Consider the following 13211-nt stretch of genomic DNA (forward strand, 5'->3'; position numbering starts at 1 on the left):
ATGAAGGCGTTAATAAACCCCAATTTCATTTTATTATTATTATTCACAATTAACACCATTCTACTGCCATTAACGGCGGCCAATGCCGACTGTGATGTGTTCCAGGGGAACTGGATACTGGATCCATCGTATCCACTCTACAACGAATCCACGTGTCCGTTCCTTGAAAAGGAGTTCAATTGCGTCAACAATGGCCGTCCTGACCGCCTGTATCTCAAATTCCGCTGGCAACCCACCGGATGCAGCTTATCCAGGTACCTCTGTTTGTATCTATTATTGGAATGTTTGTAATTGTGTTGCCGGCAGCTGGTAGTGGTGGCGGTTGCCGGTGGTGGTTGGTTTTCCCTCCACCAAAATGGGGGCATGTACAGGTGTCAATGGTGTGAGAAATGTGTTTGTTTTATTTTTATTGGCCGGCGTTATGGGCTTTACATGAATAATAATAATAATAATAATAATAATAATTTTTGAACGCCCAACGAATCTTTGATATGGGCTACTGGCTTAATTTATCACGCCAGGATACACTCGACTTTTGATCCGGGGAAATTCCTCACCTAAGGCCAACGCCAGTAAAAACTCGTCCAAATGCAAGACGGTGTGGTAAGATGAAATATCAGTTCAAGGATCCAACAAGCAAACGTCACTTACTCATCTAGTCTTCCATCATCGCTCGGTGCCGCCAAAACTAAATGATGTGAGCAGGAATCGAACCTAGGTTACACACTTACATGGGCTTGTATGAATAAATAAATAATAATAATAATAATATAAATGATTTAAACATAAAAGATTTAGATAAAATAAAGAAAGTTATAGAAAAGCATAATTTTTTGGTGATAACAGAAAAGGTTAATAGTAATTAAATAAAAATTAAATACCTGAGCGTTATTTGTAATTAAACAAAATTAAATATCTTGGTAAGTTGGTAGTAATTATGATTTTATGACTTAATGACTACTTTGTTCTTGTATCATTGTATATTTATTGTGTATCTGATTTAATTTCTTGTTGCTATATTATTTGTAAAACAAGTTGATAAGACTATAAGCAAACATACATGGATATACATGAAATATGTTCATCTATTATAGGATAATATAGGTAAAATCTTATTCGATATGAAAACTACTCTAAAAGATTAAAAAAAAATGATTATTTATGTGATTTTTTTTTGGTAGAATAGAATATTTTCTTACCTGTAATTAATGATTTGATTAATTATCTTTTAGAAGTGCAATACTGAATACAGTATGCTATTTGAGTATCTTTAATAAAAGTCATTAATTATCTTTTAAAGTGTAATTCAATATGTTAATTAATTGTTATCCTTCAAAAGTGTAATCCAACCTGTTATTCACTTAATTGATAAAGTTATATAAGATATGATATAATATTTTTAATGTTCAAAAACTAATTAAGATGACACCAAAATGTATTTTTCTAGACAGATTATTTTTGATATTGTATCATTCCTTTTCCACCGACATATTTTTATGACAAATAATGGAATAAAGAAACTCCAAATGATTGAGAACAAGAACTATTCCAAATACAATAAAATGATGACATGAATCTCAAAGGTTATTGCGAGGGTTCCTTTTCTATATACTATATTATATTTGATTTCCCAAACTAAAAAAAATTATAATATTTGATTTTTTGATTGTTGATTAATAAAATGTTTTTTTAAGTATATATAAAATTGGAAAGCTCATAAATCAAAAGCATGTTATAAAAATATTTAGTACTAACCAAAGTTTAGCGACGATAAGTCGATAAGTGAAATATATGAAAAATGTAATTTTTTTATAAGTTTAAACAGTTTACTAAAATTCTTATATTCAAGGACTAACCTGTAACATTTTTCAAAGTTATATACCATTAGTGCTGTTTTGATACTTAAAAGATATTTTCATAACTTTTAATAAACTATAGGCATAATTTTATGTAATGCAATGCAAAATGAAATAAAACTAGTTATAATACTGAATATTGACTTGGAAATAGACTGTATAACTATAAATATTAAATACTGAAAACGTAATAAATAAATCCGACAAAAGGGGTTCATGTGAGTTAAAGAACACAGCACATTATTCGAGGTGAGGTGTCACGGAGGATGTCTTCCTCTGTTCACCATTTTTGAGTTTTTCTTTCAATAGCCGTTAGGTAAACTTTAATAAAAATAACATGTGCTCTTATAAAATTAAAATATGGAAGTCAAGGAAAGAAATAATTAAAAAATATGTAAGGTTAATATTTAGCTTTTTGTTATTTTTATTTATATATTTATATTCCCTCCTAGAAAATGTTAAAAGATAATGCTCCTTTTCATAAAGTATTTGCTGTAAAATACATTACCAGAGTAGGGGTGTTAATCGGTTCAGTTTTTGTTTGAAACTAAAAGTCGAATTCATGTTCAGTTTATGCTCGGTTTCAATCCAATAAACTAAAATAATCGTTATTTGTTAATGGATTAAGTTAGCCTATATAATGATTATGCTGAAATTATTATTGGATTGAACTAAATACAACTTAAGAAATTTTTATTTGCCGATATTGATTTTTGATACGGAAAACCCAATTTCGTATAGGGGTTGAACCGAACCAATAACCAAATATGTAATTCGATTGGATGTTAAATCCCTTTGAAAGGTTTTATATTTTTTAATAAAAATATAACTTTGATCTTTTAATTGTAGTCGGGGAAAAAAAGTTTTGCTTCTCTTACTGAAGAGGTAGGTCCCAGCAGAGCCCAGTTGGTCCCGCAAGACTCACCTTGAACAGGGACGTCTGCGCAAAGGCCATCTGCTTCCGCAGGACCCACCATGCTCAGAGAACCTTACGCGCAGTACGCAAGCTGTACACGCAGGGAAAGCCTCCCAATGGTGAAGTACCCCGCCTGTTCCCGCAGTTGCGGATACAAGCCATCAGGGAAGGCTACCCGCAGACAGCAGGGCTACACGCACAAGACAATAGATACTTCAGTAGTCACATGAAGGAATGAGCAAGACGGGAACAATCCCGCCAAAATGAGCCAGTCCGTATGATTCTGAAAGATCTTCTGTACTATACCTACCAAGGTATGGATAGGACAGACAATCTGACCAGAACAGCCCATGAGCCAATCACAGGGTGACAGCTCACCGACAACAGTACGAGGAGGAGCACCCTCTAGTACTGTTTGTCACTATTAGCCGCTGCCTACTCACCAACCCTTACTGCAGGGCATGCGCAGCCTACAGTTGGTGAAATAGTGTTACTGTTGGCCGTAACCTATTCACCAACCAGCATGGCCTGCGTATAATCCACAGTAGGTAGGACGTGCATAATCTACAGTTGGAGGAATAGTGCAGCCGACATAGTTACTGTTGGCCGTAACCTATCCACCAGCCAGTATGGCCTGTGCATAGTCCACTGTTGGTAGAACAGGAATACTATTCAGCCGGCTATACCTTCTAACCTACCTTCGGCTATAAATACTCCAACATCTTGGAATGGTAAGATCATCTGCTACCCAGTTATCTAGCAATCTCTTAATATACACTTATATTCAGAGCAATCTAGTCTGATTCTCACGCCGGAGGGTGGTCACAAGGAGGAACCCCCCCTTCTCAGTGACGAGCTTACGGTGTTTGTTTTGCAGGTCTCCTGAAGAACAGCCTTCTCAGTTAGATCTCATCCGTGGGAAACATTACTTAACCCCCAGATTATCTATAATCTGTCCAGGGTTCACTTAGTGTTTCTTCACTTACCATTATTCATCTGCTATTAAATTAGTTTTTACCGCTCAAACTCTTACTTTACTGTTGTTTAAAATAACAATAATAGCAAATTTATGGTGTATATCTCATTCTTTCTCTCCAAATCCTATTGTTTTGGATGGAAATATATAGGGGTGTTTACGGTCCGGTTTAAATGGTTTTTGGGTTAAATCGTGACCAAACTGTGGGTACCGGTTTTTGGAAATTGAAAACCGAAACCGAACCGTTAACAATGAAAACCGAACCAAACCGAACCGTTACTAACTGTTTGGTCCGGTTCGATTCACGGTTTAAAGTTTTAAACTTGTTATGTCTTTATAATAAAAACCCACAAAAGATAAAATAAAATATTATTCGAAATGCATAGAACAATCTTGTTATAAGAGCTTACTACTAGTTTATAATTATATGAATCTCATCATTTAAATAAAAGAAATAAAGTATAAAAAAACTATCTCATGAAATACATTAAAAACACAAGTCTTAAGTTTATAACTACAGATTGTGGTCTGCTAATACACTTTGAAGCTAAAAATAGATTTAGCCTATATTCATATTAATTAATCGAACCAAATATTAAATATAGATAACTAAATATATGCATTATAAAATATATAACAAAAACTAAAATATATTATCCAATCTTACGGTCCGGTCCAGTTTTATTCGAACGGTTTTTTGTATAAACCGTAAACCAAACCATTCATTACGGTTTGAAAATTTTCAAACCAACTGACCGAAAGTTAAAACAAAAACCAACCGTGAAACCAAACCGACGACCGGTTTGGACGGTTTCACGGTTTAAAACCGAACCGTAAACACCCCCTAGAAATATATATACATTCTCTTCTCTTTCTTTCTTTCCATTAAAAAAAACTCTCCCTACTCTTCTCTCCTTAATAGAAAATTGAAAACTATAGAAGACAGCGTGTAACATTGTAATCATTAAATAACATAGTTTTCTTTTAAATTGCTTCAAAATGTAAAACTATTTAAAGAATATATTTAGAATTTTGTTTTTATGTTTGTAATTAAAAGTTGTAATTAAAAGCCTATGTATTTAGCTAATAACTTTATAATAAAGTTGCATATGTTGACTTAAAAAAAAATCGCATGTTAAACTAATATATAGTTTAATAATATTTTCATAGCTAATTAATGAATTAGTGAATTAAAGTTAATAACTAAAAAGTTAATAGGCGTCATATAGTTTTTACTTTCGGTAGCACATTAAAGCTCGAAAAAATAAATATACACTAAATGTAACGATTACAAAAAAAAAAAAAAAATCACATTTATATGAATGTGATATAAATGGTGAACATTAGAATTTATAGATTTAAAACGAGAGGCCATAATTTCTTTTAGAAAAACATAGAATATTAGAATTGCTCTTGTTATCGTTCATCATTTTCAACTCATTTGATCCTTTTATCCTAACTACCAAAAACGCCATATCGACGTGTTGTCTTTTAATTGATTTCAACTAAGTTGTTAAGAGTTTCGTGTCATGGGCATAAGATAAGATGGGTACGAAGTACCAACCATTATTGTTGAAATCAATACCATAATGAACGTCTAGCCTTCCACATTTGACGTCATACACTGTCATTATCACCTTTTAGAACCATAATTAATCATTTAATTATGATTTATGAAACAACTTCATGTGATGGACCCATTTTACAACTAACATGATACATATTTTTGAACAACAAAAAACATGCTTTCGTTTTCAAACAATTGGTTCGTGTAACGCGTAAGAAGCATATATTATCATTCAACCTCATACACATTTAAAATGAATCAAGTAACTTAATCGAAATTATACGTATCTTTTCCAGTATTTGATAATTAATGAAATCACTTGTCGTATATTAATGCGTTACTTTTTCTTGGAATAGTTTTGATGGTGTAAACTTCTTGGAGAAACTAAGAGGGATAACCATTATGTTTGTGGGTGATTCACTTAGCCGAAACCAGTGGTTGTCAATGCTATGCATGATCCACTCGTCAGTGCCAAGTGCAAATTATGCAGTCAACATCTCCGTCATTCAAGACATGACCACATACACCTTCACCGTATGCCTCTCGACTACACATTTGAAGTTTTATACTTTTATTTAGTAGAACATATTTTAATTCTTTTGTGATAATTGTAGGATTATGGGTTGAAAGTTGCATACCATCACAACTTGTACCTTGTGGATATTGTGAAGCATAGATTTGGGAGAGTGTTGACTTTATATACTTTGACCGCTGGCAAGCTATGGCTGGATGTTGAATAAGATGGCGTTTTTTACATTCTTTTTGGTCCTGGAAATGAAATATATACTTTTATTGCTTGGTAAGTTTTTAATTAATTATTTATTTTTGTTTTGTTTTTCAGATTTGCATTTGAATGTGATAAAAAAAATAATAACAAATTCTGTTTGATAAAATACTACTACTACTACTACTAATAATAATATATAATATTAATAATAGTAATTATTATTTTCATAAAGTTCATGTTAAAACTTGTAAAGACTTTAATTACTTTCTCTTAATATTAAATAGTAAATCTTTCAAAGGCACTTTTATGATGATTATTCAATTGCATTATGTATTTTATGAAATTTTAAGCATTAGGATTATGAGAAGAGCTACGTGAAGTTCTGTTTGCAAATAAATGTGCTTTAGATTTTCTTTTTCTTTTTACCTGTAATTTTTTTGCACCTAAGCACTTACAACGATTTTAACTCGCTATCATGGGCAAGCATCGTAACATGATGAAGCATTTTGTTTGATGTTTTAGTTCGTTACAAAGTTGTTTTCGTCAGGATATAAATGTATCATGAATTTTAGGATAAAGTCACTATAGGAATGTGAAGAGAAAAAATATTAAAAGAAAATAAGTAATACATTAGAAAAGTTAAGAGACTATACCGGCTGGATACATAACATAAATCTAACTATCATATTAAAGCAACAAATAGTTTTCACATGGCCTTTAATTAAACTATTCGTATGGGATTCCACCTCAACAATTTTCAAAATTATAATTTGCACATAATAAACTATTTATTTTAATATACCTATTTATACTATTAAAACAAAATCATTCTTTCATAAGGTATGTTACTATGAATCCATAAGATAATAATATGTTGTATTAAACATATTTTTAGACATATAAATATATTTTAATATGCTTTTGAGACGGCAATGTATGTTATTACGTATATTATTAAATTTAACTTTTCTATTGTAATTTTTTTAACCACCCGTATATTACACGAGCTATATCCTAGTAACAATTAATTTAACATCTATAACTATTTTTTGGTTTCTTTTGTATTTTGCTTTTAAAGAATATATTTCATCACCCGCATTTGGATTTGTTGTTCTTGAATCTCATAATTTTTTTTGACAAATCTTTAAGCATCAAGAGCTGATTAGAAGTTTTTAAAAGCTGTCACTCAATTATGACGAAAAAAAGCATAAGGAGGATATACACCTTGCACTTTAGTAACATTATATGGCAGAAACATGATAGCATCCCATTTCAATACACATTTTAGACTTGTTAAACTCAGGATTAACCAAATAACTATTGAGTTTGTAAAAATACCTTAAGATCAAACTTATTAATTAATGTTAGTTTATCCATTCTTAAAAATGCTCACGTCTTATCCATGGTTGAATCACTCAAAACATTATGTAGCAATGTTAATAAACGTATCTATCTATATTATTGAAGCAAAATTTTTGCACGTGTCATTCAACTAGGGTAACTAACTAAGATGACAACTAATACTATTATCATTTATAGAATTACTAACAAAGTTACAAATGTAACTTTAAATATTGTATTAAATGAAGTTTTTAAATAGAGTAAAGTGTCATTTTCATCTTTGTGGTTTGGCAAATAATGCGAATTTAGTCCAAAAAGTTTATTTTTTGTATATGGACCCTCCAAGTTTCTCAATTCTTGCCAAATTACATCCAAATCACTAACCTTGTTAAATTTAATCGTTAAGTTAAGAGTAGACATGTCTTTTCACTATTTATTTATTATATGAGTAAAGTGCCAAAATCGTCCCTGACGTTTGGTCATATTTGCGAATTTCGTCCAAAAATATTTTTTTTCACAAGTAGACCCTCGAGTTTTCCCAACCGTTGCCAATTTCGTCCAAATTGTTAACTCGGTCTAAATTCAACGTTAACTTGTAAGTGTTACTGTCTTTTTACATGTTTGTTTACATTATTATTATTATTATTATTATTATTATTATTATCATTATTATTATTATGTGTTTGTTCGATGACATATATAACACTTCATGATTCTTATGTTTGAATCCAATATAGTATGTGTTTGTTTATTCTTCTTTATTTTTAGTTATATAAAGGGTTTAGTTCAGCGTAATAATAATAACAATGTAAACAAATATGTAAAAGGACAGTAACCCCCCTGAGTTAACGTTGAATTTAGACCGAGTTAACAAATTGGACGAAATTGGCAACAGTTGGGAAACATCGAGGGTCTATTTGCGAAAAAAATATTTTTTGACGAAATTCGCAAATATGACCAAACTTCGGGGACGATTTTGACACTGTACTCATGTAATAAAGAAAGAGTGAAAAGACATGTCTATCATTGAGTTAACGATTCAATTTAACGGAGTTAGTGTTTTGGATGTAATTGACAATAATTGAGAAACGTGAAGGGTCTATATGTAAAAAATAAACTTTTTTGAACTAAATTCGCATTATTTGCCAAACCACAAGGACGAAAATGGCAATTTACTCTTTTAAATATTTATGAATTATAAATTTTTATTTATAATTATTTATATCTTTGAATCATTAAGGTATGTTATTACTCATATGTAATGCATATTATTTTCATGTAAGATCCAAAATCATGATCAAAGATATTCATTCGGCCATCAAACGAGTTTTGCAACTAAAATGAAATATATATATAATATGTATCGACACTAATGACAAAGCATTGGCGAAGCTTAATTGAGACCCGAGCTCCCCGCCCTCCTCTTTTTTTTCTTGGTCAGGAACGTAAATTTACTCGTTTTGGTATGAAAATTTCTATACGTAGTGTAAATTTACCCATTTTCGTTCGAAAATTTTGAATTCCCCCATCCTCGGGTCGCATTTTCATCAAAACTTTGCCACTTTATCTAAGTGTAATAGAATTAGAATTATAGAATTCCGAGACTGATAAATTGACTATGTCATATCTAAAATTGTATTTCTTTTCTTCTTGTTTTATTTACACAGATCGATAGTTCATTTATTTTCTTTATTACGTGGAGAGAAAAAAGAAAAAGAAATCCTTCACCATAAATAAAGAAAAGAAAAAAATAAAAGGCGAAAAAGATTCGGCATTCGGATCGGATCCATCCACCAATGACAACCGCAAAAGATTCGAGAAACCCTAACCCATCAAATCAAATCAAATCAAATCAAATCAAATCAAACCAAATTCGGACCATTCAATCGGATCCTCTTCTTCCATTCGAAAAAACCAACCCTACACAATCTTCCCGGATCTTCAAATCGGACTCTGGAATAACATTCACCAACATTTAAAACAAACCCACTGTAAAAAGGTTCGAATCTCTTCTTTATTTCTTCATGCTTATTATTATTATTATTATTATTATTATTATTATTATTATTATTAACAGACCCACCCGTCTTCATCTTTCATACTGATTTTCATGGAGAATTCGGGTTGATTCAGGAACTACCGATTCGATTCCTGCATTGAACCCGTTTGAATTTTGAATTTCGATTCATACGTGTTCAAATTTAATTCGATAATCGCTCTATTAAAAGAATCATCAATTGAATAATACCCTGTTTGATTATGCAAAAAAAATATATATATATATTCCAAATCAGTATCACAATCGATTTGTAAAATTGAAGCATTGTACACATGCAAAGGAATTAGGGTTCTTGATTTTTGGTTGCCAATTGTGTTTTAGCTCACTAATTTAAGCTAATTTTGCATTTCATTTATGCCAATTTTGACTTTTTTAAGTCAAAATCATATCTTTTTCGATAACACTTTGTTAACACATATCCAAACACCCCCTTTGAGGGAATATGTATAAATTGTTCTTTGATAATCTGAATTCTTGGTTTATTATACTCATATCACTCGTTTTTTGATACATTTACGAATCAAGTAGGTTCATATCAAATATATATGATGGAAATACAAGCCGAAACTCCTGCCAAAAAACCGAAAAGGCTGACCTCGGTAGTATGGAATCACTTTGAGCGGGTCAGAAAAGCCGATGCGTGCTTTGCAGTTTGTGTTCACTGCCAAAAAAGGCTCAGTGGATCAAGTAACAGTGGAACGACTCATCTAAGAAACCATTTAATGCGATGTTTAAAAAGATCAAATTTTGATGTCTCACAGATACTTGCAGCCAAAAGAAAGAGAAAAGATGAACCACCCGTTGGCATTGCAACTGTCAGCTATGAAGATGTTCAAAGAAAAGAGGAAAACGCCATCCCGTTAGCTTACCATAAGTTTGACCCAGAGTCAAAGATTGATCAGACGGTCAACCTAGCTAGTGTTAAGTTTGACCAAGAAAGAAGCCGCCTTGACTTGGCCCGTATGATCATATTACATGATTATCCACTGTCTATGGTTGAACATGTCGGGTTTAAAGTCTTTGTCAAGAATCTTCAACCGATGTTTGAAAGTTTGACCACGAGTGTCGTTGAGTCCGACTGTGTGACCATTTACGCAAAAGAAAGACTAAAGGTGTTTGAAGTCATTAGAAATCTACCTGGCAGAATTAGCCTCGCTGTCAGTTTTTGGTCTTCACCTGAGAACGCTAACTTTTTAAGTTTGAACGCAAATTACATCGACGATAACTGGAGATTGCAAAGAAAGTTATTAAATTTCTTGACTTTGGATTCTTCTCAAACGGAAGACGTGTTAGCTGATTTGGTCATAAAATGTTTAATTGATTGGGATGTTGACCAAAAGTTGTCATCTTTGACTCTCGATGACTGCTTCAGGTATAACGATTTTTCTACAATAATAAAAACCCGCCTTTCTCAAAACCGTCCATCATTAAAAAACGGGGACTTATTTGACATAAGATGTGCTTCACATCTTGTGAAATCCCTTCTTCAAGATTCAGTAGAATCGTTAAAACCTGTGACCGAAAAGATTCGCGAAAGTGTTAGGTTCGTTAAAACTTCATCCACAACACAAGAGAAATTTGACGACTTTGCTCAACAAGAGGGAATAAATACTGAAAAAAGATTATTTCTTGATAATCAAACGAGATGGAATTCTACATATCTTATGCTTGAAACAGCACTTGAATATAAGCGCGCGTTTTATTTACTTCAAGAACATGATTCCACCTACACAGTATCTTTGTCTCATGAAGAATGGCAATGGGCGGAGACCATTTCTTCTTTTATGAAACTTCTAATCGAGGTCACAAGCGTCTTTTCACATTCACAGGCCAAATACCCAACTTCAAACGTTTATTTCCCAGAAATGTGTGATGTTCATATACAATTAATCGACCTTTGCAAGAACCCAGATGAGTTTATAAGTTCTCTTGCAACAAAAATGAAAATTAAGTTCGATAAATATTGGAATAAATGCGGGTTTGGTTTAGCAATTGCAGCAATTTTGGACCCAAGGTTTAAAATGAAGCTGGTGGAATATTATTATAAACAAATATACGATACAGAAGCTTCCGAGCGTGTTCAGGAAGTTTCTGATGGTATTCGTGAGCTTTTTAATGCATATTCTGGCGACCCTGGTTCCGATGACATGGCGGGCCTGGCTGGCAACGGTTTGACTGGTACCAGTAGTGCCACGAGGGACCGATTGAGAGGTTTTGATAAGTTCCTTCATGAAACTTCAAGCCAACAAAACGGGGGTTCGGATCTTGATAAGTATTTGGAAGAACCTGTGTTTCCAAGAAATTATGATTTTAGTATTTTGAATTGGTGGAAAGTTCATACGCCGAGGCACCCAATTTTGTCCATGATGGCACGCGATATATTGGGTGTTCCTGTGTCTACTCTTACTGCTGAGCTGGGGTTTAGCACAGGTGGCAGAGTGATTGATAGTCATTTGAGATCAGTTGACCCGGATACTCGTCAAGCTTTGATTTGTGGCCAAGATTGGCTGCAGGTGGAACCCAAAGGTACATGTTCGTATATGTTTATCTCTTAACGGGTCAAGAGTTGATATGACCCGTTTATTCTGTTGATCCAACCCGATCAGTTTTTCACATCTAGTTTATTTTCATTGTTTTGACACGGTTTTTGGTTTGAATCAGATGGTAATTCCTCAAGTCTTTCTGCTGTTCCGCTCGCTATTGAGTCGACATAATTGCCCTTAATAATAGGTATGATTTGTTGTTGGGTTGGGTCGGGTCAAGTTTTGGGACGGGATATACTGGTATTTATTGCTAGTTTTGATGTTTGTTTTATATTCGTTGTGGTACAAGGTTGATAAGAGTTCAATGGCTTGATGTTGTTGCAGGAGTAAGAAGGGTAAACTGGTAATTAGAGGTTTTGCATAAAGGCAGCTTCTTTTATGTTGGTGACTATAAATGCACATTGATAGAGGTTTCATTTTTTCATGATTTGGAGTAATAATTTTCGGTGTGTAGTTTGATGGATTCTTAATTGTACTTTCATGGGGGTGGCTTTACTTTTTAGTTTTCCTTTCAAAAAGGGTATTATTATTATATTTATGATTTTATCATTACTTTTTTACTTAAAAGTGGTGGTAGGGTATCATTAATTTTATGTTTACATTTTTTTTTCTAGAATTGGTAGTAATATTATTATTGGAGCCTCCCTATTTTTTGGTATGCGGAAAATGTTTTTACCCGTTCTACCTTTCTCATACCCTGTCAATAGCAACGTATTAGATTTTACTAGGGCACGCTTATTTGTTTATTAATAATATTATCATTGAAACCTCGAGCAGTGCTAACCACGAAAACTGTAATCACCATCCGTCGTCACATATTGCACGTATTAGTTAAAATATCACAATAGTCAATTTTGATGTCTTTTCGAGTAGAGGGGATGATGTGGAGGAGAGATGGGCAGCCGAATCAATTTGAAGGTATGGTAGCTCAAGCTTGAGCCTAATCTGGTACCCTAATATGTGCGCTCATATTTTGTAGATTTAGTAACGAAGGTATGGTAGCTCAAGCGCAACACCAATTAAACGGGTAATCCATCACTTACGGATTTACATAATTTTTTTTTTCTATATTTTAATGTATAACTTATGATTTTCTATAGTGCTAGTTTCTTGAATTTTTTTGTTCAGGTTAAAGTCTTTTGGTAAAGTTTTGTTAGTTTAGAATGTTGTGAATAGCTTGTGACTTGAAATTCATTTGAAATAAAGGAAATCTCTAAAGCAACCCT

The 13211-nt window shown here is 32.7% G+C and overlaps 1 protein-coding gene and 1 pseudogene across 2 annotated transcripts; both read left to right on the forward strand.

Annotated features, from left to right (window-relative positions):
* On the forward strand, nt 1-6055 carry LOC143620125 (protein trichome birefringence-like 41 pseudogene; annotated as a pseudogene). The gene is made up of 3 exons (XR_013151294.1): nt 1-254; nt 5672-5849; nt 5930-6055. The product of XR_013151294.1 is annotated as a protein trichome birefringence-like 41 pseudogene (transcript).
* A 3208-nt stretch (nt 6056-9263) lies between these two features.
* Nucleotides 9264-12464, forward strand: LOC143620026 (zinc finger BED domain-containing protein RICESLEEPER 1-like). Its single transcript, XM_077091823.1, has 4 exons — nt 9264-9382; nt 9971-11968; nt 12104-12172; nt 12275-12464. The coding sequence occupies exons 2-3, from the start codon at nt 9988-9990 to the stop codon at nt 12154-12156; spliced, it is 2034 nt and encodes a 677-aa protein (XP_076947938.1). The 5' UTR covers nt 9264-9382; nt 9971-9987; the 3' UTR covers nt 12157-12172; nt 12275-12464.
* Nucleotides 12465-13211: the final 747 nt, after the last annotated feature.

This window comes from Bidens hawaiensis, unplaced genomic scaffold, assembly GCF_021521415.1.
Source record: "Bidens hawaiensis isolate Kalapana, Puna unplaced genomic scaffold, B.hawaiensis_p1.1 tig00002525_1, whole genome shotgun sequence".
NCBI classification, from domain to species: Eukaryota; Viridiplantae; Streptophyta; class Magnoliopsida; order Asterales; family Asteraceae; genus Bidens; species Bidens hawaiensis.